General features: G+C 45.8%; 1 protein-coding gene across 1 annotated transcript in view; it reads right to left on the minus strand.

Annotated features, from left to right (window-relative positions):
- The window catches only part of LOC307202561 (glucagon receptor-like), a 40,748-nt gene extending 30,568 nt beyond the window's left edge, over positions 1-10,180 (minus strand). Inside the window, exons 1-2 of the mRNA XM_079952675.1 lie at positions 10,067-10,180; positions 2,781-2,913 (exon numbers count right to left, since the gene is read on the minus strand). Coding sequence (XP_079808801.1) covers positions 2,781-2,855 — 75 coding nt within the window. The 5' untranslated portion in view covers positions 2,856-2,913; positions 10,067-10,180. The remainder of the gene's footprint in view (positions 1-2,780; positions 2,914-10,066) is intronic.
- Positions 10,181-24,265: the final 14,085 nt, after the last annotated feature.

Consider the following 24,265-nt stretch of genomic DNA (forward strand, 5'->3'; position numbering starts at 1 on the left):
GTTTCCGTCTCATTGGTATTGCCTGAAGTTGTGCTTTTACTATCTCCCTCTTAACAAACTCCCAGCCATCATGAACTCCCTTTCCTTTTAGTATTACTGTCCATGGGATCTCACCCAGCACTTCCCTAAGTTTTATGAAGTCGGCTTTCTTAAAGTCAAGAAATTGAGTCCTAGTATGCTTGGCTGCTCCTTTCCGCTGTATAGTAAACTTCAGAAGAGCATGATCACTCGCGCCTAATGATCCTTCCACTTCTACCCCACTAACCAGGTCATCAACATTGGTTAGGACCAGATCTAAAATGGCTGTTCCTCTTGTTGCTTCTCCCACTTTCTGGACAATGAAGTTGTCTGCAAGGCCAGTGAGGAATCTGTTTGACCTTATGCTCTTGGCTGAGTTTGACATCCAACAAATATCCGGGTAACTGAAGTCCCCCATAACTACTATCTCCCTTCCTTTTGCATGCTTGGCCATCTGTTCCAGGAAGGCATCATCTATGTCCCCCGTTTGGCTTGGGGATCTATAGTAAACTCCCACAATGAGGTCACTATTATTCTTCTCTCCCTTAATTTTGACCCAAATGCTCTCACTTTGGCTTTGAGGTTCTAAATCTTGGATCTCTTCACAGGTATACACATCCCTGACATATAACACCACTCCTCCTCCTTTCTTGTCTGGTCTGTTTCTCTGAAATAGATTGTATCCCTCCATTATTACATTCCAATTGTGGGACTTATCCCACCAGGTTTCAGTGATGCCTATTATGTCATATTTAGTTTGCTGTACCAAGAGCTCAAGCTCATCTTGTTTATTTCCCATGCTTTGCGCATTAGTTTACAGACATTGAAGTCCATTAATCATTCCCCCGTGTCTCTTATTTAAGGATTTTTTCCTCCCACCACTAGGTCTGCGTGCTGTTTGCTCCATTTGGTCTATGACATTTGGATGATCATCTTCATCAATTGATAGACTCCTACCTTCAGGAGCACTGTCTCCCTCCCCCACATTAGTCAGTTTAAAGCCCTCCTGATGTGGTTTCTGAGATTTTTGGCAAAAACATTCCTCCCAACCGTTGTGAGGTACAGCCCATCGCTTGCCAGAAGTCCATCTTCAAGAAACTGCAGTCTGTTATCTAAGAATCCAAACCGTTCCTGTTTACACCATTTGCGAAGCCAGCTGTTCACTTCCACTATTTTTCCCTCTCTCCCTGGGCCACATCGTTCAACTGGGAGGACAGATGAGATGACAATTTGTGCATTTAATTGCTTCAATTTCCTGCCCAGAGCCTCGTAGTCTCTTTTGATCTTCTGGAAGCTATTGCTTGCAGTGTCATTGGTTCCCACATGAACCAAGAGGAAGGGGTATTTGTCAGTGGGTTTTATGATTCCTTGCAGTCGTTCAGTTACATCTTGGATCTTAGCCCCGGGAAGACAGCACACTTCCCGAGACATCTTGTCAGGCCCACAGATCACTGCTTCTGTTCCCCTCAGTAGGGAATCCCCTATCACCACTACATGCCTCCTCTTTGGTCTGGTCGGGGTTCTTCCGTGAGCTGTCCGTTCCAAGGTCACCTGCACATTCCCTGAGGACTGATTTTGCTGCTCGTCTTCATATACCTGATCGACTGTAATGAGGAAGAGATCCTCAAATGGAGTCTGCTCTTCGTCTTCCATGCTAGGGGAGAGGACCTCAAAGCGATTGTGTATTTCTAAACAATTAGAGCGAACCCTGGGCCTCCTACTTCTTTGAGTCACGTTTCTCCATATATCTGGCTCCTGTGTTGGTGAACTAGCCTCCTTCTCAGGGGAGTCCCCTGTCTCCTCCTTGGTGGAGACGGTGTGCTCTGTTGCTTCCAAGAAGAGCTCCAGCTCTCTAATTCTTTGGAGTGTAGCTACACGTTCCTCCAGTTGCTGGACTTTGTCTTCTAAGAGGGCAATCAACATGCAATTGCTACAAGTAAAGCTGCCTGCAACCTTTGGCAAGATGGCAAACATTGCGCAGGAACCGCAGGCGACTGCAGCTGTTCCCTCACCCTCCATCTTGAGAACGTGTCGTTGGGGGTGACTACAGCAGTCCTCCATCATAAAAAGCGTGAAGACAGGACAAATAACTCCCCCCAAAAAAACCTAGGTCTCCCCCAACAAACGTTTGAGATTAGCTCCCCTAAATCTAAAAGATGGATCAAACTGTGTGCGCTGCTAGGCGCGCGCCGCTACCCTGCAAGCTCTGATAAGCTCCTCCCACAGCTAATCACTTACCTCAACAGAAACCCTGCCCCCTCTGACCTTTGCACAGGGAGAGCAGCTAATCAGCCACAAAGAAACTCACACACCAGAAAACCCTTTTCGTTGATGCTGAAGCTCAACAAACTGCCCACAGTCTTCATTCATATTTTTGCAATAATGAGGGCTAGAAACTTGGCTCTTTTACCGCAACCTCCAAGGACCACGAGCAGAGCCAAGATCTACCTGTACCTACTAGGTGCCATCCTCTGCCACTATGAGACTTTAACACCCAGCCTCCATGCTTATCAGCCTAGACAGCTCAGTTGGTTAGAGCGTGGTGCTGATAACGCCAAGGTTGAAGGTTCGATCTCTGTATGGGATGGCTGCATATTCCTTAGGGTCCCTTCCAACTCTACAATTCTATGATTCTATGATGTTAGGAGACCTGCCAAACCTAGCCCACAGCACCTGGCTTTGAGCAGGAAGACACAAGGTACCCTCCAACATCAAGGCCTGCATGAGTAAGGATGATGAGCTGGCTGGCTTGAAACTCTTACCTCCAGAAAGATCAGGCTCATCCAAGGGAGGCAAATCAATTTAGTCATGGACCAAGGAGAATATGCATCCCTCATAGTTAGCTTTGCTCCTTGGCACGGGGATCACAGCCAAAATATGGTCCCTTCAAAGCCCCTGAGAGAAAGAGAGAAGAACATGGCAGGAAAACAGGTTTAGAGACACTTTTGGAGAACTTTTTTCTAGTACTTAGGATATTCCAGATAGTCAGCAAAGATGGATGAGCTATCCTGTCTCAAAGAATGCTACAGAAACACTTGCCTCTTCCCATTACAGTGGTACCTCGGGTTACATACGCTTCAGGTTACATACGCTTCAGGTTACAGACTCCGCTAACCCAGAAATAGTACCTCGGGTTAAGAACTTTGCTTCAGGATGAGAACAGAAATCGGGCTCCGGTGGCGCAGCGGCAGCAGGAGGCCCCATTAGCTAAAGTGGTCTTCAGGTTAAGAACAGTTTCAGGTTAAGAACGGACCTCCAGAACGAATTAAGTACATAACCAGAGGTACCACTGTACTATTTCCCTGCTGATTGAAACTCCTTTCATTTTATGTAACCAGAACATTATTGATATAACTAAACATGAAGGGGAAAATAGATCCAGACAGTAAAACAAGAAGTTTTGACGACAGCAAAGAGCAGGCACCAAACCAAAGTACCTAATTAAATTATTATTATTATTATTATTATTATTATTATTATTATTATTATTATTACACTATACCTGGAGGTCTCACTTTTTTGTATTTGATTTTCAGCTCAGAGATCCTTGGATCTAACGTCTGCTCAAGGATAGCTACAGATGGAAAGCCCTACTTCCTCTGCAGGGAGAGATGGGTGTGACTCACGCTCACGCAGCTGTGTGTGTGTGTGTGTGCGCGCGCGCGCTGAGATTCTGCCCAAGTGTGGAAAAAGAGCAGGCAGAATGAGCCAGCAGCAGACTGGTGGGTATGGAGTGGCAAGCTTCATCTTCCTTATTTTTCTGTCCCATTTGGGGGCTGGGAATCTCTGGGCTTCTGTACCTGGCCCATGGGCTTCTCCCCAGGCCCTGCTGTACACCCACTTTAAGTGGATTTGCCTGGCTGGAATGTGTTCTGCAACTATGATGACGCCTCTTGCTTGCCTGGATGGATGATAAAGGGGTGTGTGCAGACCTCTGGTTTTTTGCATGGCTGGAATGCAACCAATGGTGTAAAAGTAAGTCATGCCTGTTGCTCCACCTACTTTTTGCCTCCAGCCCCGCCCACCACTGGCATGTGGCCCTGGGGAAGTGTGCCTGGCAGGGAATGTGGACCAGAAAAGGTTCCCCGCCCTGCATTGTATACACAATCCTATCCCTGATTGCTGCTTGTTTTGTACCTCATTCTATACTTAAATTTAACATGACCTCCGATCTTCCCATTATGTTCCCGGGTTAGATTCCTTGAATACGCACTTGACTTTATTTTCTCCCTATTATTCAACTTGTTTTTGGTTTTTCCAAAACTGTCCTATCACACGCAGAAACGCAGTCGATACCTGCCAATGGATTGATATTTTGACAATGTTCTTTTACATAGACTCTGTATATCTGGTAAATTTTTCATCTGTAACATCTCGTAGCCTTGCTGATATTCTCACAAATTGTGCATACTCTCTTAATTGTGCCAGTGTGATTTGGATGGGATAGCTTCTCCCTTCCAGCCTTTTGCAATTAAAATTCTGGCAGCAACTGTAGCATACATAAAGATTCTCCTGAACTTTTTTGGAATTTCATTACCCATAATCCCTAGCAGGAAGGCTTCAGGGTTTTTTGGGGGAAAGAGCATTTAAAAATTTCTTAAATTCATTGTAAATCATTTCCCAAAATGTCTGACAAGCCTACCCTATCTCGTTTTCTTCTCTGTTCAGTGGTCAGGGATCAAACAATCCACATACCATGCATGACTGCTGTATCCAGCACTTTAGGGCGCCAGGTAAAGATGCTTTTGTTCACCCAGGTGCGTAGCTTTTAGTTGGGTCCATATGCTATGATGCTACCCTAGCCTGTATTGGTGTCCATCCTTCTAGATATAGGGTAGCATCTGTCCTTTCTATGCTGTTGCAGGATGAGCACTTTCAGCCAATAACACACTTTTCGATGTATTTTAAATTGCATATTGTGTTTACCTTTATCATCGTAAGTCACTTTGAGACATTTTATGCCAGGCATAGGCAAACTCAGCCCTCCAGATGTTTTGGGACTACAGTTCCCATCATCCCTGACCACTGGTCCTGTTAGCTAGGGATCATGGGGGTTGTAGTCCCAAAACATCTGGAGGGCCAAGTTTGCCTATGCCTGTTTTATGCAGTAAGCCACAAATAGATGCAATAAATAATAACTTGCTCTTATGACCTGTCGACCAAGACTGTGCACATGCTCTTGTTTGCTCAGTATCCTGTGCCAGGATCTCACACCAGATCAGAAAACAGCGCACACACCAAGTTAGCTATAATCCATATCTATCCTGTCATTTCTTAGGGAGGGAAAATGCATCTTGATGTGTTTCCCCTGAAACCATCTTTAATCCGAATTGAAGGGAAATAATGACCTCGCTGCATTTTAAGCCGTTCATGTGCACACAGCCCAAAGTCGTCCAGGTGGTTTGCAAACACATTAAAAATAGGATTTAAATATGAAAATTAAACGTGGCACAAAACAGCTACTTACATTGCAAACCGGCACAGAGATGCCTAAAAGGTAACATCAAAACAAGCCTCCAGAAATTGGAAATTGCTGGATTAAAGGAAAGGAGCGAAAAAGCACGTGCGGCCTCAACACAGAAGCAGAGATCTTGCCTTGATGGGTATCTTATCTCTGGCTCCAGTGTCACTTGCGCAGCACAAACCGAAGTTATCGGCTGCTGGAATCTCATGAAGCATTATATAAAAACTAATCCCTCGGGAGAGGCATAATCGCGTAACAGCACCACATAGGCTGATTTGCATCCGCAGCTCAACAGATACTGACCTGATAGGAGAATGTCAGTAGTTCACACGCAGCAGCGAGAGCAGCCTGAGCTGGAGGATGCTCTGAGTGGCATTTTAAGCATGTGCTCAGATGATCCCAGTCAGGACCGACCTCCATCTGTTTACTCATGTGATAGAAATAGCAGAAACTGCACCGGCCAAGCTGCAGGACATGCTGGCGTGTACCAAACAGGCTACACAGGTACAAAAGATGTCTGCCTTCTGCCAAGTCAGACTATTACTCTATCTAGATCAGTTACACTGCCTGGCAGCGCTGCTCCAGGGTTTAAGACTGGGGTCTCTTTCGGCTCCAGTAGGGATTGAACCTGGGACCTTCTGGAGCCAGAGCAGATTCTCTAAGCCCAGTGCCCTGCATTTTCTCCCAGTCAAGTTTCCCTCTTATTGGAACCACGCTTGTCCTGCTGCTACAACTGCTCCTTGCAGAAAAAAATAAAGAAATCTCAAGTTCTAAACAGTGAATGAAGCATGTGAATGGAAGCCAGTTCTCCAGAAACAAACAGTGGTCCCCAATTCATTCATGGCTGGTTCCGCCTCCAGATTGTAGGGAAAATAACGGGGAGAAAATACTGCAGAGCAGGAGATGGGAACCTGCAGTACTGTAGTATTACGAGACTATGGTCACATCTGCACGACACATTTAAAGCACGTGGCTTATTCTTAAATAAAAAAATTACAATGAGAACTTTTGATTGTTAAGGGTACTGGAAATTGTAGCTATGTGAGGGGTTAACTACAGTTCATAGCAGTCGAGGCCAGGCCGTTTGAGGGGCTGGGGGCTGCCAGTTTAATATCCTTCTTCCCTCCTGTTCAGTTTCTTATTTACTGTGTTTTTCGCTCTATAAGACGCACCAGACCACAAGACGCACCTAGTTTTTGGAGGAGGAAAACAAGAAAAAAAATATTCTGAATCCCAGAAGCTAGAACAGCAAGAGGGATCGATGTGCAGTGAAAGCAGTGATCCCTCTTGCTGTTCTGGCTTCTGGGATAGCTGCGCAGCCTGCATTCGCTCCATAAGATGCACACACATTTCCCCTTACTTTTTAGGAGGGAAAAAGTGAGCCTTATGGAGCAAAAAATACGGCATTTTCTTAAAAGCATTTTCATCCTTCTCTTTGGCTAAGGAAAGGCTCCCAGAGCCACAGCTTCAGTTAACATTAATAAGAAGGTTCCTGTAGGATAACCAGTCTCATATAACCAACATGCTTAAGTCTAATTAATGCCCGAAGGGGTTAATACCATAGAGTAAGCTGTCCTGCCAGGCTTAGCTATGTCAGTTCTCCTACTTGGGAGGAAATAGGTAATCAAGCCTATTGTCACCACACACCACATAGTCTACCTGGGAAGCTCAGCATGAGAACAGGAGCTTTTCTCAAGAAGCTGAGAGATACCGATGGATTGTGGCTAACATCGTGCATCCTTGGCTCCCAACTGGGAGCATGTTGGGGCCAGCATAACCAGTAATGCGTGCACAAGCCTTGAAGTCAAAGCATCCCCAAAGATGCCATTGTCAAGATGCTGGAGTTTGAACCTTTGGCTCTTCATGCACCTGGCATCTGCCCTGCCAGCAAAACCGTCCCTGGACTTGCAGCCACGGGTGACCTAAGAACAAACTGAAAGAGCATCAGCACAAAGCGGCACTTGTTCCAGGTTCCTGGAAATGGAACTCTGTTGCAGTGGCATTCCGCGAAGAAATGGCCAGGGGCTGATCTGCATGTCGGAAATGAGGCTGCAAGCGTAATAGAAATGTACCTCTGTTAGAGTTAAACAAAGCATCAACAAGGAAAGGGGCAGGGGAACCAGTTTCTTCTCTCTTCCTTAAGAAGTGGAGGTTCTTCCCCACAACTATGGGTAGAGAGAAAGAGAGAAAGGAGTGTGTGGTTGCCATGCACCAGAGGCATAGTATGTCAGGAGGGGTGTGGGCAGTGCTCCCCATCCACTCCTTTCTGACCACTCTTTCTCAGGATCTGACAACTCAACAGTTCTCAGGAACAGGGCATCTGTTGATGTAGACCTGAGCTAGTGGAACCTGTGGTCCTACAGATGTTGGAGTACAACTCCCATCATCCCTGATCCCTGCAACCTCTGGAAGGTACCAGCTTCCCCATCCCTGACACAAAATAATGAAATAGCCATGTGTGTTAAGTGTGTCTGCCAAACACAGTATGGTGTAGTGGTTAGAGGGTTGGGCTAGGATCCAGGAGACCAGGGTTCAAATCTCCACTCAGCCATGAAGCTCACGGGATGATCTTGGGCCAGCCGCTATCTTTCAGTCTAAACTACCTCACAGGGTTGTTGTGAAGATAAAATGAGAAGAGAAGAATGTATGCCATATTGAGCTCCTTGAAGGAAAGATGAGATATAGGCATAATAATAATAATAATAATAATAATAATAATAATAATAATATAAAGGCTGCTTGCTTCCAAAAGAGATGGGCACATAATCCAGCCAAAATTATCATGGCTAAACTGCAATCCCATTCCCATTCACTTGGGAGTTAAGTCTGAGTGAACCTGGTGGGGCTCGCTTCTGAATAAACATAGAATCATAGAATGGTAGAGATGGAAGGGACCACGAGGGTCATCTAGTCCAACCCCCTGCAAAGCAGGAATCTTTCATCTAACATGAGGCTCAAACCCACAACCCTGAGATTAAGAGTCTCGTGCTCCACAGACCGAACTATCCCTCAATGAAGAGGATCATGCTCTAAAACCCATGACAAACAGCTATGCAGGCTTACTCAGAAGGAAATCTCACAAAATTTAATGAGATTTAGTTGTTTACAGCAGGGGTGTAGAGCCTGTGGCCTTGTAGATGCTGCTGGACTCAAACTCCCACAGGTCCTGCCAACAACATCTGGAGAGTTCCTCAACCCTGGACTACAGGACCACAGCCTACATCCTCTACCATTGCTTTCAGCAGGATTTGCAGTGCACACCTAGGCACGTTTACACAGAATTAATTTACCCAGGACTTACGCCCTGGTTAATATGCTTAGGACTGTTGTCCAAGTCAGGGAATGTGCTCAATAGCAATGAAATTAATGCTGCTGTGATCGATATTACTAAGTATGCAACATCTGTGTGCCATTGGGTAGCAAAACCACAAGGAAGCTGCACATACAGACTCTCAAAACTAACATAATTCTGCCTGGAATGGATGGTGTGATAAATTCCAAAATCTTTTGTCAAATGCCTGGCGTGAGGGAGCAGCTGCATTTACTGTCTCGTGGCACCTTAAAAGGCTGACTGGTCGAGCATCTGCTTTGCATGCAGGCGGTCCTGGGTTCGGATCCCCAACATCTCCCGATTAGGGCTGGGGAGTCCTGAAACTCTGGAGAGCTGCTGCTGCCAATCAGTGTAGGCACCACTGAGCTAAATGGACCATGGATGCGGCTCAGTCTAAGGCAGCTTCCTAGATTCCTCAAACCAGCGTCGAGCTTTCCCTGTCTGCTTCATCCGCAGCAAACCCTGATCCACGATGGTCGAGGTGCCCCTCGCAACTTACGGAGGAGGCTGCAGTACTCTGTTCACGTGGATGCAAGCCCTATTGAGCAGAATAGGGCTTGCTTCTGAGTAAAGATGTAGGCTGGCGCGATAGGAGCACCCTCCCCACCCCCGAAATGGATAATCAGTACAACTGGGGTGTCGGGTCACGGGTGACATTGACCCCCTGGTGCAAGGAGATGTACGTTCAACACACACATACAGCCTCCGGTCCCCTTCCACAGTCCTTCCTTCCAGCCATGATCCTGTGAAGACGACCACGTTTCGAGGCTGGAGAGTCCTCCCCTCGCTCAAAATTAACTCCTGAGCACCCGAGAGGTGGTCGTCCTCCTATCTTTTAGGATCTACAGGCGGCACGGCGGGAGGAGGGGTACGACGCACAGATAAATAAGGGGAACCTGCATGCCTTCTCCCTAGCCCCCGCGACAAGTCTCTTACCTCGCCCCCACATCTCATCTTTTTCTCTTAGAAATCTCATCAATGGAACAAAACTCTCCTCTTTAAACAAAACGCCCCGTGCCCTCTCTGTGCTTTATAACGCCGAGCCTACCTCTCAGGGTTGTTGTGGGCAGGAGAAGGGGACGGCGGGGGGTCAAACCTTGCGCGCGCCCTTGAGCTCCTGGGGCGCAAGCGGGGAGAGAGAACTCATCCGTCGAGGAATACAAAGAAATCCTTCGGAATCCCCTTCTCCGCCGCCTCTTTCTCTCTCCCGGCTTGCGAAGCAGGCACACCCCTCCGTTGGATGCGCGCCTCACCTGGCCGGGCGACTTCTCCTCGGCGTTTGCTCGGAGCCTCTTTCTCCTTCGCCGCCGCCGCTGGATCCAGGCAGGCGGGCGCTCCCTCCAGGCTCCCGCAGCCCGATGGAGAGGCTGGACTTGGATTTGGCTTCCTCGCCCCGACGGAGCGGTAGCTGCTGCCGCTGCTGCTGCTCTGGACGCCGCCTGCTCCTCTCCGGCGCGCTTCTGCGTCCCGTCCCCTCGACGGAGGAGCCTCGCCTCGTCTCTCCCAGCCAGACTCCGCCCTCTCCACCGCTCGTGGCTCCCCGGACGAAGTCGAGAGAAAGGTGTCAATGGAATGGAGAGGGAGGAGTATTTCTGTAAAGCCCCCCAACTCCCACCCCCGCCCTCTTTCGTGCTGCCAGAGTGGTGGAGACAAGGAGAGGGCAGACCAGGCCCATGGCACCAGACCGGTGGAGAACGGTCTATTGGGGTGAATGGAGTACTGCCCCCACTAACCACAGGCTGCCCTCAGCCAGCCCCTACCTGCCTGTCTATGGGCGTAGCTGGGGGGGGCAGGGAGGGGCAGCTGCCCCCCAATCAATAAAAGTCAGTAAAAATCCATAGGAAACTGAGGTTCTGTTCCCCCTAACAAAAGGCCTGCCCCCCCAAAAAAATTCTAGCTACCCCCATGTGCCTGCCCCTTGCTTGCATCCAGCCAAGAAGGTAGCAGTGGCTGTGCATGCTCTGAGCAGCTGGGCAAGGCCACCTCAGTGGAAAAAGCTGGTTGATGGCATGGGCCATTTGGCTGGCAAAGCTATTCAACATGTGAGCGGAGCAGGGGCTTGGCAGGAGGAAAGATGGAGAGAGCAGGGGAGACTTGCAGGAGAGGAGGGGAAGGGAAGGAAGAGAGGAAGGAGGCAGAATGGAAAGCAGGGAGTGGAGAGAGGCAGGCAGGCAGGCAGATGGACTGACCAAAGAGGAGGAAGAAGAAGATGAAGAAGAGGGGAGGAGAAGCAGGGCAGACCCCCATTGCTGCAGAGTAAGTTGCTGGCAGAGCATGAAAGGTGAAGCAAAGCTGTTTTTTGTGTTTTCTGGTCCATGGCCTTTCCCGGCTTTGGAGGTGCTGCAACATCTCCCTGCCAAGGGAGTAAGGATGCCTAGTTATGTCTCTCTGTACACATGAGCAACTTAAAGTGGGGTTGAGCTCCCCTTGTTGCTTTCTAAGCAGTTGTGCCCAGGGACAGCTGGTGCCCAGGGAGGTTGGTTATTATTATTATTTATTGAATTTATATACCGCTCTATACCTGCAGTTCTCAGGACGGTTCACAGGATAAAATCAGAATATAAAACCACAAAGTACATAATCAAAATAAAAACAACAACAACAATGCAATAACCCCTTTCTGGTTGGAGAGAAAGCAAGGAGACCACCTGCAGGTGGAGTGAGAGTCAAGAGCGAGCAGAGTCAACTAATTCCAGTTACATCCCCATCTTCTTCCCTGCTGACTTCCGCAAGGGCAACAGGCTAAGGTGGAGGAAGCAGACAACCAGGACCACCCTCTTGAAGGTCTGTAGTAAGAAAGCTATTGGGCTTGGAGGAATCAAGGCTGAGGTTGATGGTGCAGTGTGCCATTTACCCTATCAGACCAGCCTTCTTTTATGGGAAGCTTGTGTGCCCTTGGTTATGTGGGTTAGTATTACGTCAGAAATGTTGCTGCCTCTTTTTCCTAGAGCTGGGCTAGAAGGAGAGTTCCTGGGTAACTGGGGCTCAGAACAGATGCATCTCGTACCTACGGGACCACCTCTCCTGGTTTGTCCCACAGAGGACCTTACAGTCTTCAAACAAAAACATCTTGGAAGTCCCGGTCCACAGAGATGTTAGGTTGGCCTCAACCAGAGCCAGGGCTTTTTCAGCTGTGGCCCCGATCTGGTGGAACACTCTGTCACAAGAGACTAGGGCCCTGCGGGACTTGACATCTTTCCGCAGGGCCTGCAAGACAGAGCTGTTCTACCAGGCCTTTGGCCAAGGCACAGTCTGACCCCCTCCTTTGGTAATCCTCACAGAACTCTAGCCCAATGGTTGCCATTAATTTGATTCTGAATTGATTTTGAATTAATTTATTTTAGAATGCCTTGTTACTTGTATTGTTGTTAGCCATTCAGAGCCCAGCTTCGGCTGGGAAGGGGGGGATATAAATAAAAATGTATTATTATTATTATTATTATTATTATTATTATTATTATTATTATGTTGATGCAGCACTTCTTTGCCTGCTGAACATTCTCACAAGGCAGAACAGTCTCTGTCGAATCTTGGCAGGTGGATATTCCAACCCATTGGGACAGCTCTGTTGCTTCCATGCAGTTCCGAACCCCTTGCCTTGATCTTGGACTACCTGTTGTATCACTTTTCTACCCAAGTAAAGATTTCTTCCTTCTCTCAAATAAGAGCCTCCGTCATCATGGGCTAGACGGGAGCCAGGACTGTGGGACCTGTTCTGATGTGGATTTTGGGGTCCCCAGCAGCTTCTGTGCCTCCTATGCCTCTCATGTATGACCACCCCCCAAAGGGGGGAAAGGCACAGATTTGCATAAAAATTGTGCATACTGCTTTATACGTAGGGGTGCAAATGTATTACTTATACAGAGATAGAATCCAGTTCACCAGATTATCGAAAACGTGGCAAAAGCTGATTGCCTGCTTCCAACCTGCGTAGGGAACTGTGCTGTAAACAACCGCCTCTCCTGCTGAGTGAAGATTCTTCATTCCCACATATCAACGATAGCTAATTTCTCATCTCAAAGGTTCCATTTGCCCTCCTGTAGTTTTTCTCAAAGGTTCCCCCTGGATGTGGGAAATGATAACTTTGTAGGCAGCTGGTGAAAGGGGAAGATGGTACAGCTTGGGGAGTACTCTGCTGCTGAGTGGGAAGGACAGTTTTTATTGTTCAGAGACTTATCAGTGCCCTTGGTCAATACTTATTGACTGCACAGAAATGAGTGCGGGGGAAGCGTTGTACCTTCAGTGGCTTAGGAAGCGTAAGAACATAAGAAGAGCATGTTTGATCAGGCCAATGGCTCATCTGGTCCAGCATCCTGTTATCAAAGTGGCTAGACAGATGCCTGTGGAAAAACCCTCAAGCAGAATCCAAGCACAAAAACACTCTGCCCATCTGAAGTTTCCAGCAACTGGTACCCAGAAGTGGTGGAATTTGGACCTTACAAAGAAAATGATTCAGGTAGCTTTGTGCACCTCAGAGAAATCAAACAACAGTGGTACCTTGGTTCTCAAACTTAATCCGTTCCGAAGTCCATTCCAAAGCCAAAGCGTTCCAAAACCAAGGCACGCTTTCCCATGGAAAGTTATGCAAAATGGATCAATCCATTCCAGACTTTTAAAAACAAACCCTAAAATAGCAATTTAACATGAATTTTACTATCTAATGAGACCATTTGTCCAAAAAAATGAAAGCAAAAAACAATGTACTGCAGTCACACAATCAATCAATCTAATCAGTAGCTGAACAGGGTTCCAGACATTCACAAAAAGAAAACAGAAAAGAGCCACAAAAATGCAAAATAAATAGCAAAAACAGACAGACCTCAGCATAACCCTCAAAATGGAAGTGTGACACTCAAATCGGAAGTGTGGCACTCAAAACGGAGCATGTTCAGCTTCGAAAAAAAGTTCACAAACCGGAACACTTACTTCTGGGTTTGTAGTGTTTGGGTTCCAAGTTGTTTGAGTACCAAGGTGTTTAAGAACCAAGGTAGCTCTGTACTAACTGGTTTTATGCTACTTGGTCTAGTTTTATTACTTATGTGGCCACAAAGGAATATGGGTTTCATTCTCCCAGAACACATGGTCATTTATTGAAAGGGTCTTTGGAATTGAGGTCACAAAGCTTGCCAGCTCAGCTTTACTGTTTGGACCTTTTTTCGTCTTTGGTGTTCTGCTTTGTTTTATGAAGAAGGAAACAAACAGTTACATATATTTAAAAAGCTCTGGGAGGTTCTTAAAAAACCCATTTGCTTGACCCCAAAATGACATTTAAAGTTGGCACCAGGCAGGAGTGAAGGAGAAATTCAATTCAGCTGAAGTATTTCATTATGATGATTTTCATCACAATTGATTTTCTTAATCATCTTCTCAGGGTGATGTCCTGTTGCTCGGTTCCTGCTCCTGCCAACCTAGCAGTTCGAAAGCACGTCAAAGTGCAAGTAGATAAATAGGTACTGCTCCGGCGGGAAGGTAAATGGCGTTTCCGTGCGCTGCTCTGGTTCGCCAGAAGCGGCTTAGTCATGCTGGCCACATGACCCAGAAGCTATACACCGGCTCCCTCGGCCAATAAAGCGAGATGAGCGTCGCAACCCCAGAGTCGGCCACGACTGGACCTAATGGTCAGGGGTCCCTTTACATTTAAACTGTCTCAAGGCAATGTACACATGATATTCAAAACAGTTAAATACTCAAAAACATCAAATACATTTAAATTCAAGCTTATCTAAGATACACTTTCCAAAACACTGTGATGGGTGCTGCAGGGCTACAACTCCCATCATCCCTGCCCATTGGCTCTGCTGGCTCAGGTTGATGGGAATTGGAGTCCAGCAATGTCTAAAAGGCCAAAGGTTTATTAATAGTGATCCCTCCTTCAAACTACCTTCAACTCTGTGGATGAAGAAGAAGAAGAAGAAGAAGAAGAAGAAGAAGAAGAAGAAGAAGAAGAAGAAGAAGAAGAAAGTCTTTACCTAAACTTATTGTGTGTATCCAACCTAAGTAATTTGGGAAGAAATGTTAAGTGTTGTGACAATGACTGCCTTGACAGCTTCAGTGGACCCCAGTGAAATATTGTTGGGTACTTGTGGGAAATTGGTGGAGAAACTCAAGGGTTTTTAACATTTGACTTGTTAAAACTCTGCTAGGATGTTAATGGCTCAGAACTTGAGAGGTGGGGGAGATAGTGTAATTTTAACCACTCAAGGGTGTCTGAGATATACTGTAATTATTAAAAATGGAATATTGCATAAAATTTAGACAGGAGCAGCTCGGATGCATTAATTTCCTCAAGGAATAAGGGAGGTATTTCAAAGGTTTTGAAAATGATATGGTGATTAAAGATAATAATTGGTGTGGGAGATTGCTGATAATATCAGTTTTACAATTTAGGCTAAGAAGCAAAGGCAGCCATGTTAGCCCACAATAAAAACTCAAAACTTCCCATTGGGGCAAAGCCTTTATTTGACCAACTAAGATGTCACATAATTGTGTACAAGCTTTGGAGTTGCACAGCATTCTTTGACCCCTAGATCAGGGCTGGAGAACCTGTGACCCTCCAGCTGCTATTTGACGCCAGCTCCCAAATTAAGAAGAGGGAATATCTGACTATGGATGAATACAGACGACCCTTCCCTGGGGGGAAATAGAAATGGCCACATGACTATCCTGCATTGTTGGGCAGCATGGCAAAGCCCAAGTGGGGTGCAAAAAAAAAAAAAAAAAAAAAAAAGATCTGTGGAAGCAGGGAGCAGAAGGAAGAGCTCCGGACAGCACAGCCATTTAAATGCGGCAAACCACACACCCCCAGCCAGCCAGATTGGCTGGCTGCAGTCTTGACATGGGCCAGGACTCCCCTATGACACAGGGATCTTGACATGCCCCCGCCAAGAGTGGGAAAGTGTGAGGTCTGCCCGCAACTCTGTTCCTCTGTGAAGAGGAGTGGCTTTATCCAACGCCGAAAACCTGGAAGTAAGTGTTCCGGTTTTCAAACATTTTTTGGAAGCTGAACGCCCGATGCGGCTGTCGGCTATTGTTCCCAGGGCGCCTGCACCAACCAGAAGCTGCGCCTTGGTTTTCAAACATTTTGGAAGTCAAACAGATTTACGGAACAGATTATGTTTGATGCTTTTGTTTTTGCTATTTATTTTTGAGGCTTTTTCAGGTAGTTTCTTTTTGGTTAGCCAGGTTTTTTGCCCGGGGTGAAGCTTCCAGAGGAGCACCACTGAGGCTACCAGGCTACCATCGTGTGTGTGTGTGTGTGTGTGTGTGTGTGTGTGTGCGTGTGTACACAAATGTGCATGGGAGGTTGCCAAACTGGGTCTTGGACCCGGGTGAAATAAAGCATACAGTTTCATCCCTGGTCCCCACCTTCATGCAAAGGAATATGACTCCTGAGATCCAGTAAAGTCCTGTTTACCAGAGTAAGGACTCATTCATGCTCTCACTTGTCCTGCATCCCCCCCCCCCCCCGGAAACCCCACTGTTTACAACTGATGCAAAATGAACATCAGCTGGTTTTTCTGTGGAGTGGTGGTAAACAGCAAGTTTTCCTGGGGGAAGTAGTAGGGCAAATGAAAAACCACTCAGACCTGTGCCTAGAAAACATGAGACAAGCATAAAACCTCTTGGCCCCATACTTTCTAGGGTCGGGGACTACCTGAAGTGTGTATGACCCCTGAGAGAGTTTACCTTAGCATATCGTTGCCCGTCTACCTCACCTACCTTTCGTTCTGTGTTGTTGTTGTTGTTGTTGTTATATGGTGTAAGGACATACCACCACAACAACATTAATTATAATCTGATGATGATGATGACATTGCCTTGGAACCAGGCTTGAGAACACAAAACTCAAAGTAATTGAACATTTATGCTCCTTCATTACAGCACAGTCTAAAACAGTGGGTTAACCCGAAGGTAGATTCAAATGAGCAGGAGCTGTCTTTATTTTCATTCTACTAGCTGTATGGTCTCTGGCGTTGGGTGAAAGCTCTTTGCATGCCACCACAGAGTCGGAGTATACTATGCAACACAGTACTCTACTTCTGAAAAATGGAAAGTGTAATGCTGGTGGTCAACAAAGGAGGTTTAAAGGCTCTCTCAAGGCAAATCTTTTTTAAAAAAAGTAGTATAAACAACGACAACTGGGAAACACTGGCCTGCGAGCACTCTAATTGGAGAACAGCCTTTATCAAAGGTGCCATGGGCTTTGAAGACACTTGGACTCAGGATGCAAGGGAGAAGCGTGCTAAGAGGAAGGCAAGATTGGCAAACCCTCACCGTGATCAACTTCCACCCAGAAACCTATGTCCCCACTGTGGAAGGACGTGTGGATCCAGAATTGGCCTTCACAGTCACTTACGGACTCACTGTTAAAACCGTGTTTATGGAAGACAATCTTACTGGGCTACGAGTGATCGCCAAAGAAGAAGACTCTAGTTCTTGTAGGAGGTACAATCTGATTTCTGTTGTCTATGCATGCACACTCCTGTTCCTTCTGCCACCGTAGCCATGGCATTTGGCTCCACTTAACATTCTGCACCAGAGGTCATATTCAGTCTGTTACCTGTCCCGCCACTACCCTGCATGCCCTTTGATAGATTAATGTTCTTGGCTTATTGGGCAATTATTGAATTGAAACATTTAATCAGCAAAACCTATATTGCATGTCTTTCGTGTCTGAACATTCCTGGATTGATGAGTTTGGACAGTATCCCCAGCCAGCCATGGACCAGGTACTGTCTCTCCCTCATTTCAGGGACATTCCTCCCCATCTTGGCCCCATAAAACAGGTTAATGGTACAATGAAGCATTTAACAGTTACATTTGTCTGGAAGTAATTTAAATGAACTGCTTGTTCTTCCACTTTGGCCATATCTCCCTTCCTCCACTGAAGGATTTATGGGCCAATGCTGCCCATATGTAAAAGTTGCCAAGCTGTTTTGTTTAATCCCCTTTAAAAAAAATTAAAAAGAAAATGCCATTTTCTCCAAGGAGTTTGGAGTGGTTAGGAGATCTGGGCCATGGGCAGCATTCCGAGGTGAGTCAGGACTGAAAGCCAGTGCAAAAAGTAAGAAGGAACGAGGGATAGGGGCTAGATTGGATTCAGTTCACATTTACAGGTGAATCTGTCAAATCCACACTTTCAAAATAATAATAATATGAAAACCAAAACACAGCTATCCTTCGAAATTCACACTTCTCTGAATGTTGAGATGCAGGTTTCCAACCAATGGTTTCCAAAATGCATGTATTATCGGGGGAAATGTGCCTAAAAATTACCATACTAGTGGAAAAAACATAGCTAAATATAATTGTTATTGTTATAATTTGGCTGTTATTGGGGGCTATATTGGAAAACTAATAAAAATAAATTACAAAAATGAAAAAATAACAGGGAAAATGTGTTATATTAGGAGAAATTGCTTGCAAAAATGTGTCCTTTGGTCAAAACTGCATATAAAAATGTATTAGGAGAAATTCGGACTAAAATGCTGAAAATTTTTCATAAGGATTAAAAAAAAATCTATGTTCTGTAGTATGATATAGTTATTCATAACCTTCCTGTTATGGTTCAGCAAAAGGTTCAGTGGCTCACACAAACCCAAAGACCTCAGCAACTTTTCACAGGGGGTACACACCAAGCTAGCCATGCTAATCTGCACAGCAGTTCCACGTGGTGGTTTTAAGCTGAGAGAGAATAAATTGAGAGAATGCTGTAACTTTTTACACCACAAATGTCCAGGGAGGAGGGGGGTAGCATTTGTGGCAGAGAACAACTAATGAAGCAGAATAAATGCACCACTGATACACTATTATTGTGTCAAGAACGTGCTGCAGAATACACCCCTTTAGTCCAACCTCTGCATAAGTTTTGTGCAAGCAAATCAGGATGATTGCTTAATAATTAGGTCTGGAGGAGCCCTTTGTTTTAACTGGAGGGGGGCAGGAGCAATAACCTTCCCTTTAGTCCTGCTTAAACCAGCTGAACTCCTGTTAAGAATGCAGAACAAAGGCTAGAGAGTCAGGCACAGAGGTCGTAGATCATCAGCAGCGCACCTGCTTTGCAGCCTTAAGTTTCCAGCTTCATTCCTTGCCATCTCCATTTTAAAGCATCTCAGGGGCAGCAGCAGTGTCAGAATAACAATTTCAGAAGTGCAGGGTCCCTTCATGATAGCCGCAGGCACACTCACTCAAAGCCACACCCCTCTTCTAAGATTATACAATAATAATAATTAGGGGTGCATCACAATGATCAGTGCAGATCTCTGTGTGTTTCAGCTACATCTGCTCAACTGCCCATTGGTGGTCCTCAGCTAGGATGCTCCAGGTTCTCTGCAGGACTTTGGACATGTGGATTGCCCCTGGACTGGGGACTTGACATGTTGACTTGCCACCAGGATATCAACTGCTGCCTTCAGCCAAGCCTATATGTTTCCTCTACTGAAGAATGAGATTCTGAACAATCTTTGGATCTAGAACTTCATCAGGCAAGGCCTTCTTCCGCCTGCCTTGCCCCACCCTCCACTCTCTGCTTCTCAATTTGTATTGTATTATTTTATGCACTGTGACTTGCCGTTGTTTTATTGATTATAGTTTAGAAATTATTTATTATAATTGTTAAGAGTGGATTTCTGTTTAATTTTTATGCTGATATTTAATATTATTCTATGCTATTCTAATGGATTGTTGAATATTATTTTATTTGATACCAGTTGCCTATTTTAAAGTTATGTTTTATTATCACATTTTTGTATTGGATTAGATTGTTATAAGGTGTACATTATTTGTTTCTTCAGCTTGGAAACCGCCTTGGGTATAGTGAAATAGAAAGACGGTATACAAACCAAAAGTGAAATGAAAAATCTATGATTTTCTGTGCATGTACACGGGCAAATGATTTGGAGTGTTCTGACATCTTCTTTCAGAGAGACTTAAGGTTTTTCTTTTCTTGAAGGCTGATTGTCTGGAACAGAACTTGCACACCATTTTCTCGAAACTGAAGCCCCTTGTGTTTTCAGTGTTCCTAAATGCTGAGCTTTGGCACACGCAGAGCAACTCCTCCTCCATGTTCTTCCTGAGCACCCTCTCCAGAGTCTAGGAGCCACTTCTCAGTGGCTGACTCACCACCTTTCGCTCTGGTTGGCTCCAGTCAGCACGAAGGGCAAGAAGACTTCTCAGTGCTTAAAAGCTCCACTTTCCTGCTTCTTGGCGGGCTCTAAGACATTGCAGACGGAGACCCTGCTGCGACGCTGCTGCAGAAATAGTGAAACGTCTTCAAACCACTCCAAACCCCTGCAACTCCAAACTACTACGCCTTTGGTAGCAGGGCTAAGAAAGACCCCCCCCCAGCCCTAAACCCTGGAGAGCTATTAAGGTCCAGAGTAGACAAGGCTGGCCGGCTGAGCTATAGAGAGCAACTTCATGTGCCTTATCTGCACAGTGTTGTGGGCAAAAGTGATTCTAGCTCCCCCAAATTGCCATTTATTCAAACCCTTGGATGTACATGCAGCATCTAAGCCATTTAGGGCTTTTCTGGTCTAAATCAGTGCATTGCGTTGTGTCGAGAGAGGACAGAGGGAAAGGCCAGATGCTGAGGAATTGGTCGTAACAGGGAGTGGCCTTTTCAAAGGCTTGAAGCGACAGCGTCTCACATGGCATGTGAGCTCATCGCTCTGTCTAGATGTACACTTGGGGTGGCACATAAAAAAATCTGCAGCTGATCAGAGCTGACAGTGCCCTGTAGTTTGTTAAGGGTGCTGAGAGTTGTTAAAGCTAAGGGTAAAGGGACCCCTGATTGTTAGGTCCAGTTGTGACCGACTCTGGGGTTGCAGCGCCCATCTCGCTTTACTGGCCGAGGGAGCCGGCGTACAGCTTCCAGGTCATGTGGCCAGCATGACTAAGCCGCTTCTGGCAAACCAGAGCAGCGCACGGAAACGCTGTTTACCTTCCCACTGGAGCGGTACATATTTATCTACTTGCACTTTGACGTGCTTTCGAACTGCTAGGTTGGCAGGAGCAGGGACTGAGCAATGGGAGCTCATCCCATTGCAAGGATTTGAACTGCTGACCTTCTGATCGGCAAGCCCAAGAGGCTCTGTGGTTTAGACCACAGCGCCACCCGCGTCCCATTGAGATTTGTTAGGTGACTCCTATTCTCCTCACAGAGCTGCAATTCCCAGAGTGGTTTAACAGTCAATCCTATTTCTCAGGGAACTCTTGAGAATTGTAGCTCTGTGAAGTGAATAGATGGTCTCACAGCACTTTAAACTAACTACAGGTCCCTGCATGCTTTGGGGCAAGTCCTGACAGTTACAGAAGAAGAAGAAAGAGGAGGAAGAGGAGGAGAATTTGGACTTGATACCCCGCCTTTCACTCCCTTTAAGGCAGCCTTTCTCAACTTGCGGGTCCCCAGATGTTGTTGAACTACAACTCCCATCACCCCTAGCTAGCAAGGCCAGAGCTCAGGGATGATGGGAGTTGTAGTCCAACACCATCTGGGGACCCACAGGTTGAGAACCGCTGCCTTAAGTAATCTCAAAGCAGCTAACAATCTTCTTTCCCTTCTTCCCCCACAACAAACACTCTGTGAGGTGAGTGACGCTGAGAGACTTCAGAGAAGTGTGACTAGCCCAAGGTCACCCAGCAGCTGCATGTGGAGGAGCAGGGAAGCGAACCTGGTTCACCAGATTACGAGTCTACCACTCTTAACCACTACACCAAGCTGGCTCTCTCAAAGTGGGGCAATAGTGCATTACATCTATGGTGCAGTTGTGACCAGAGGACTTTAATTGCACAAACCTAAATTTCCCAATATGTGCTTAAATCCCTGCCACAAAATCCTGGCAATCTAGAGATGCTGTAACCAGCTCTTTGTATCAAGGCCTCTTGCCCCAGCCTCCAATCAGAATTAAGAGAAGGGACATAGCTCAGTGGCAGAGGATCTGTTCTGCAGGCAGAAGGTTCCTATTTCAGTTACTGGCGTCTCCAGGTGGCACCAGGAAAGATGCCATACCAGGAACCATGGACTGCCTCTGCCAGTCAGTGTAGAGAATACTGAGCTAGATGGACTAAGGGTCTGATTTTATAAAAGGGAGCTTTCCTATGTTATATTATAATTTAGATGGCTCAAGGTAAACACTGAAATGGAGAGGCAAATTGACCTTATGTGAATATTCTTTTGTAGCACCCCCATTCCCTGCACATTTAATTGACTTGACAGAATGCTAACAAGGGGGCAGGGGAGGTACGGTAATTTTTTCACTCTCCCTGTACTTTAATCTGTGCATATGACCTTAGCTGAGGTGACCACTTTGGAAGAGGTTGTGTGTGTGTGGTACGTTTTGCATTTCCAATTGCCTCTCGCTCAGTATGCGCAAGTTCGATTTTGCAAAGCTCAGCCCTTGGGTGAGTTTGTGCTACTTAGAAGTGATTTTCAAGATAAGGGGAGATTAAGCAAGGTCTCTGGTGATGTGTCCAACAGGGTTCGTTAATGGCAGAGGCAGCAGTGGAAAATTAAAGTCCGCGTGGGGTTTAACCTTCTGTGTCTTGGTCCCGTCAGCTAACACTGCACTGCGGCTGTTTCTTCAGCTAGGAGTCACGGGCTGCTTTCTAGCAAAGCCCCCCCCCCATCACTATTTTCACTGCTGCCCATTTAGTTATCTGTCTTCAATATTATTCTTTCATATGATATACAGATATGCAGTACACAACATTAAAGAGAAAGGAAAATAAAAAGTGAAGGAAAGAAAGAGCAATCATTTTTTAAAAAAACCCACACATATACTGTATAATTGTATTGCAGATTTTCCTTTTGTCATTCTGTACTAAATTCTCACTCAGTTCATTGGGGCAATCGCTGCCTCATAGTCTAACCTACCTGACAGGGTTGTGGTGAGGATAAAATAGGGACAGGGCAATCTGTGTTTGCCGTCTTAAGCTTCTTGAAGGAAAGGTGGGATAAAGATCAAACAGGTAAGTTAATAAATCTCTATGTAATTTGTTTGAAGACAATACATAGATTACATTATACCTCTATATAAAGCGTATGGATCTACGTTTTTCTACACTTTGCTGTACATTCTGAAGACACTCCACTTTCCCAAGAAAATGGCCATAAGACTGTCTGTCCTCTCTGACTTTGACAAAAGTAGTCAATGGGATCATGGTAACTATGCCATTTATGTACCTTCCTCCAAGGAGCTGAAGGCAATAAAGATCACACACACATACCTTATCTTCACAATAACCCTGTGATGGAAGTTAGACTGAGAGTTTATAAAAAGGTAAAGGTAAAGGACCCCTGACAGTTAAGTCCAGTCACAGACAACTCTGGGGTTGTGGCGCTCATCTCGCTTTACAGGCCGTTTGTCCACAGACAGTTTTTCTGGGTCATGTGGCCAGCATGACTAAGCCGCTTCTGGCGAAACCAGAGCAGCGCACGGAAACACCATTTACCTTCCTGCTAAAGTGGTATCTATTTATCTACTTGCACTTTGACATGCTTTTGAACTGCTAGGTTGGCAGGAGCTGGGACTGAGCAACGGGAGTTCACCCCGTCATGGGGATTTGAACTGCTGACCTTCTGATTGGCAAGCCCAAGAGGCTCAGTGGTTTAGACCACAGCACCACCTGCGTCCCAGTCACAGTCAATTTATTGATATACCACATTTCCCACAATTAAATCTGTGCTCAAAGTAGTTCACATTAAAATAGTCTAAATATTAATATATTTAACAGCAATGAATAACAATGAGCAGTATAATATCACTACAACATAGCAGTAAAAGAAAGATCGAACTACAGGAGAAGCGGGTAGAATGATTGTGGCAGGTGTCATTGCTCAGTCTGAAGGTATCTGCTTGGCATGCCGATGGTCGATATTCAGTCCCTGGACCCTCCAGGCAGGACTGGTAATGTCCCGTAACACTTTAAAAAAATGCTCCCGGTTGAGTGACTTGACAGGTAGAGCTTGATGGAAGTGCAAATCTTTCCAACGAAGGACAAGTTCAGGGTATAAATCACTCCTCTAAACAGAGTGTAATTATACCCCACCACTCTGTTTCTGCAAACATGTAATCTGAGATTTCCATTTTTGTGTCTCTGTCTGCATCGAAAGGGAAAACAAGTAGTGGAAGAGTGATGCTCATATGTGTGGAAATAGAAGACATCTGTTTTCAAGTCTGCAAGGGCTTTTTTATTTTTCAATATTTCAGTTTCAGATACAGGAAGCACAAGAAACATCTTAAGCATCACTTGGAGAAACAGGCGCTGACTGTTGGCCATCCTACGCAAGGCTGGGGGAGGAATAATGTTCCAGCTAAAGCTGTCACCGAGGCGTCATGCAAATTTTATAAGCAGATTTGCAAATGAGGACTTTCCCACAATGCCAGAGGACGACAAGCCATTCAGAGTCTCACCAGCCAACCCTTATATACTCGGTTAGATTTCTGCTATGA

This window comes from Podarcis cretensis (genome assembly GCF_951804945.1).
Source record: "Podarcis cretensis genome assembly, chromosome: 14".
Lineage (NCBI taxonomy): Eukaryota > Metazoa > Chordata > Lepidosauria > Squamata > Lacertidae > Podarcis > Podarcis cretensis.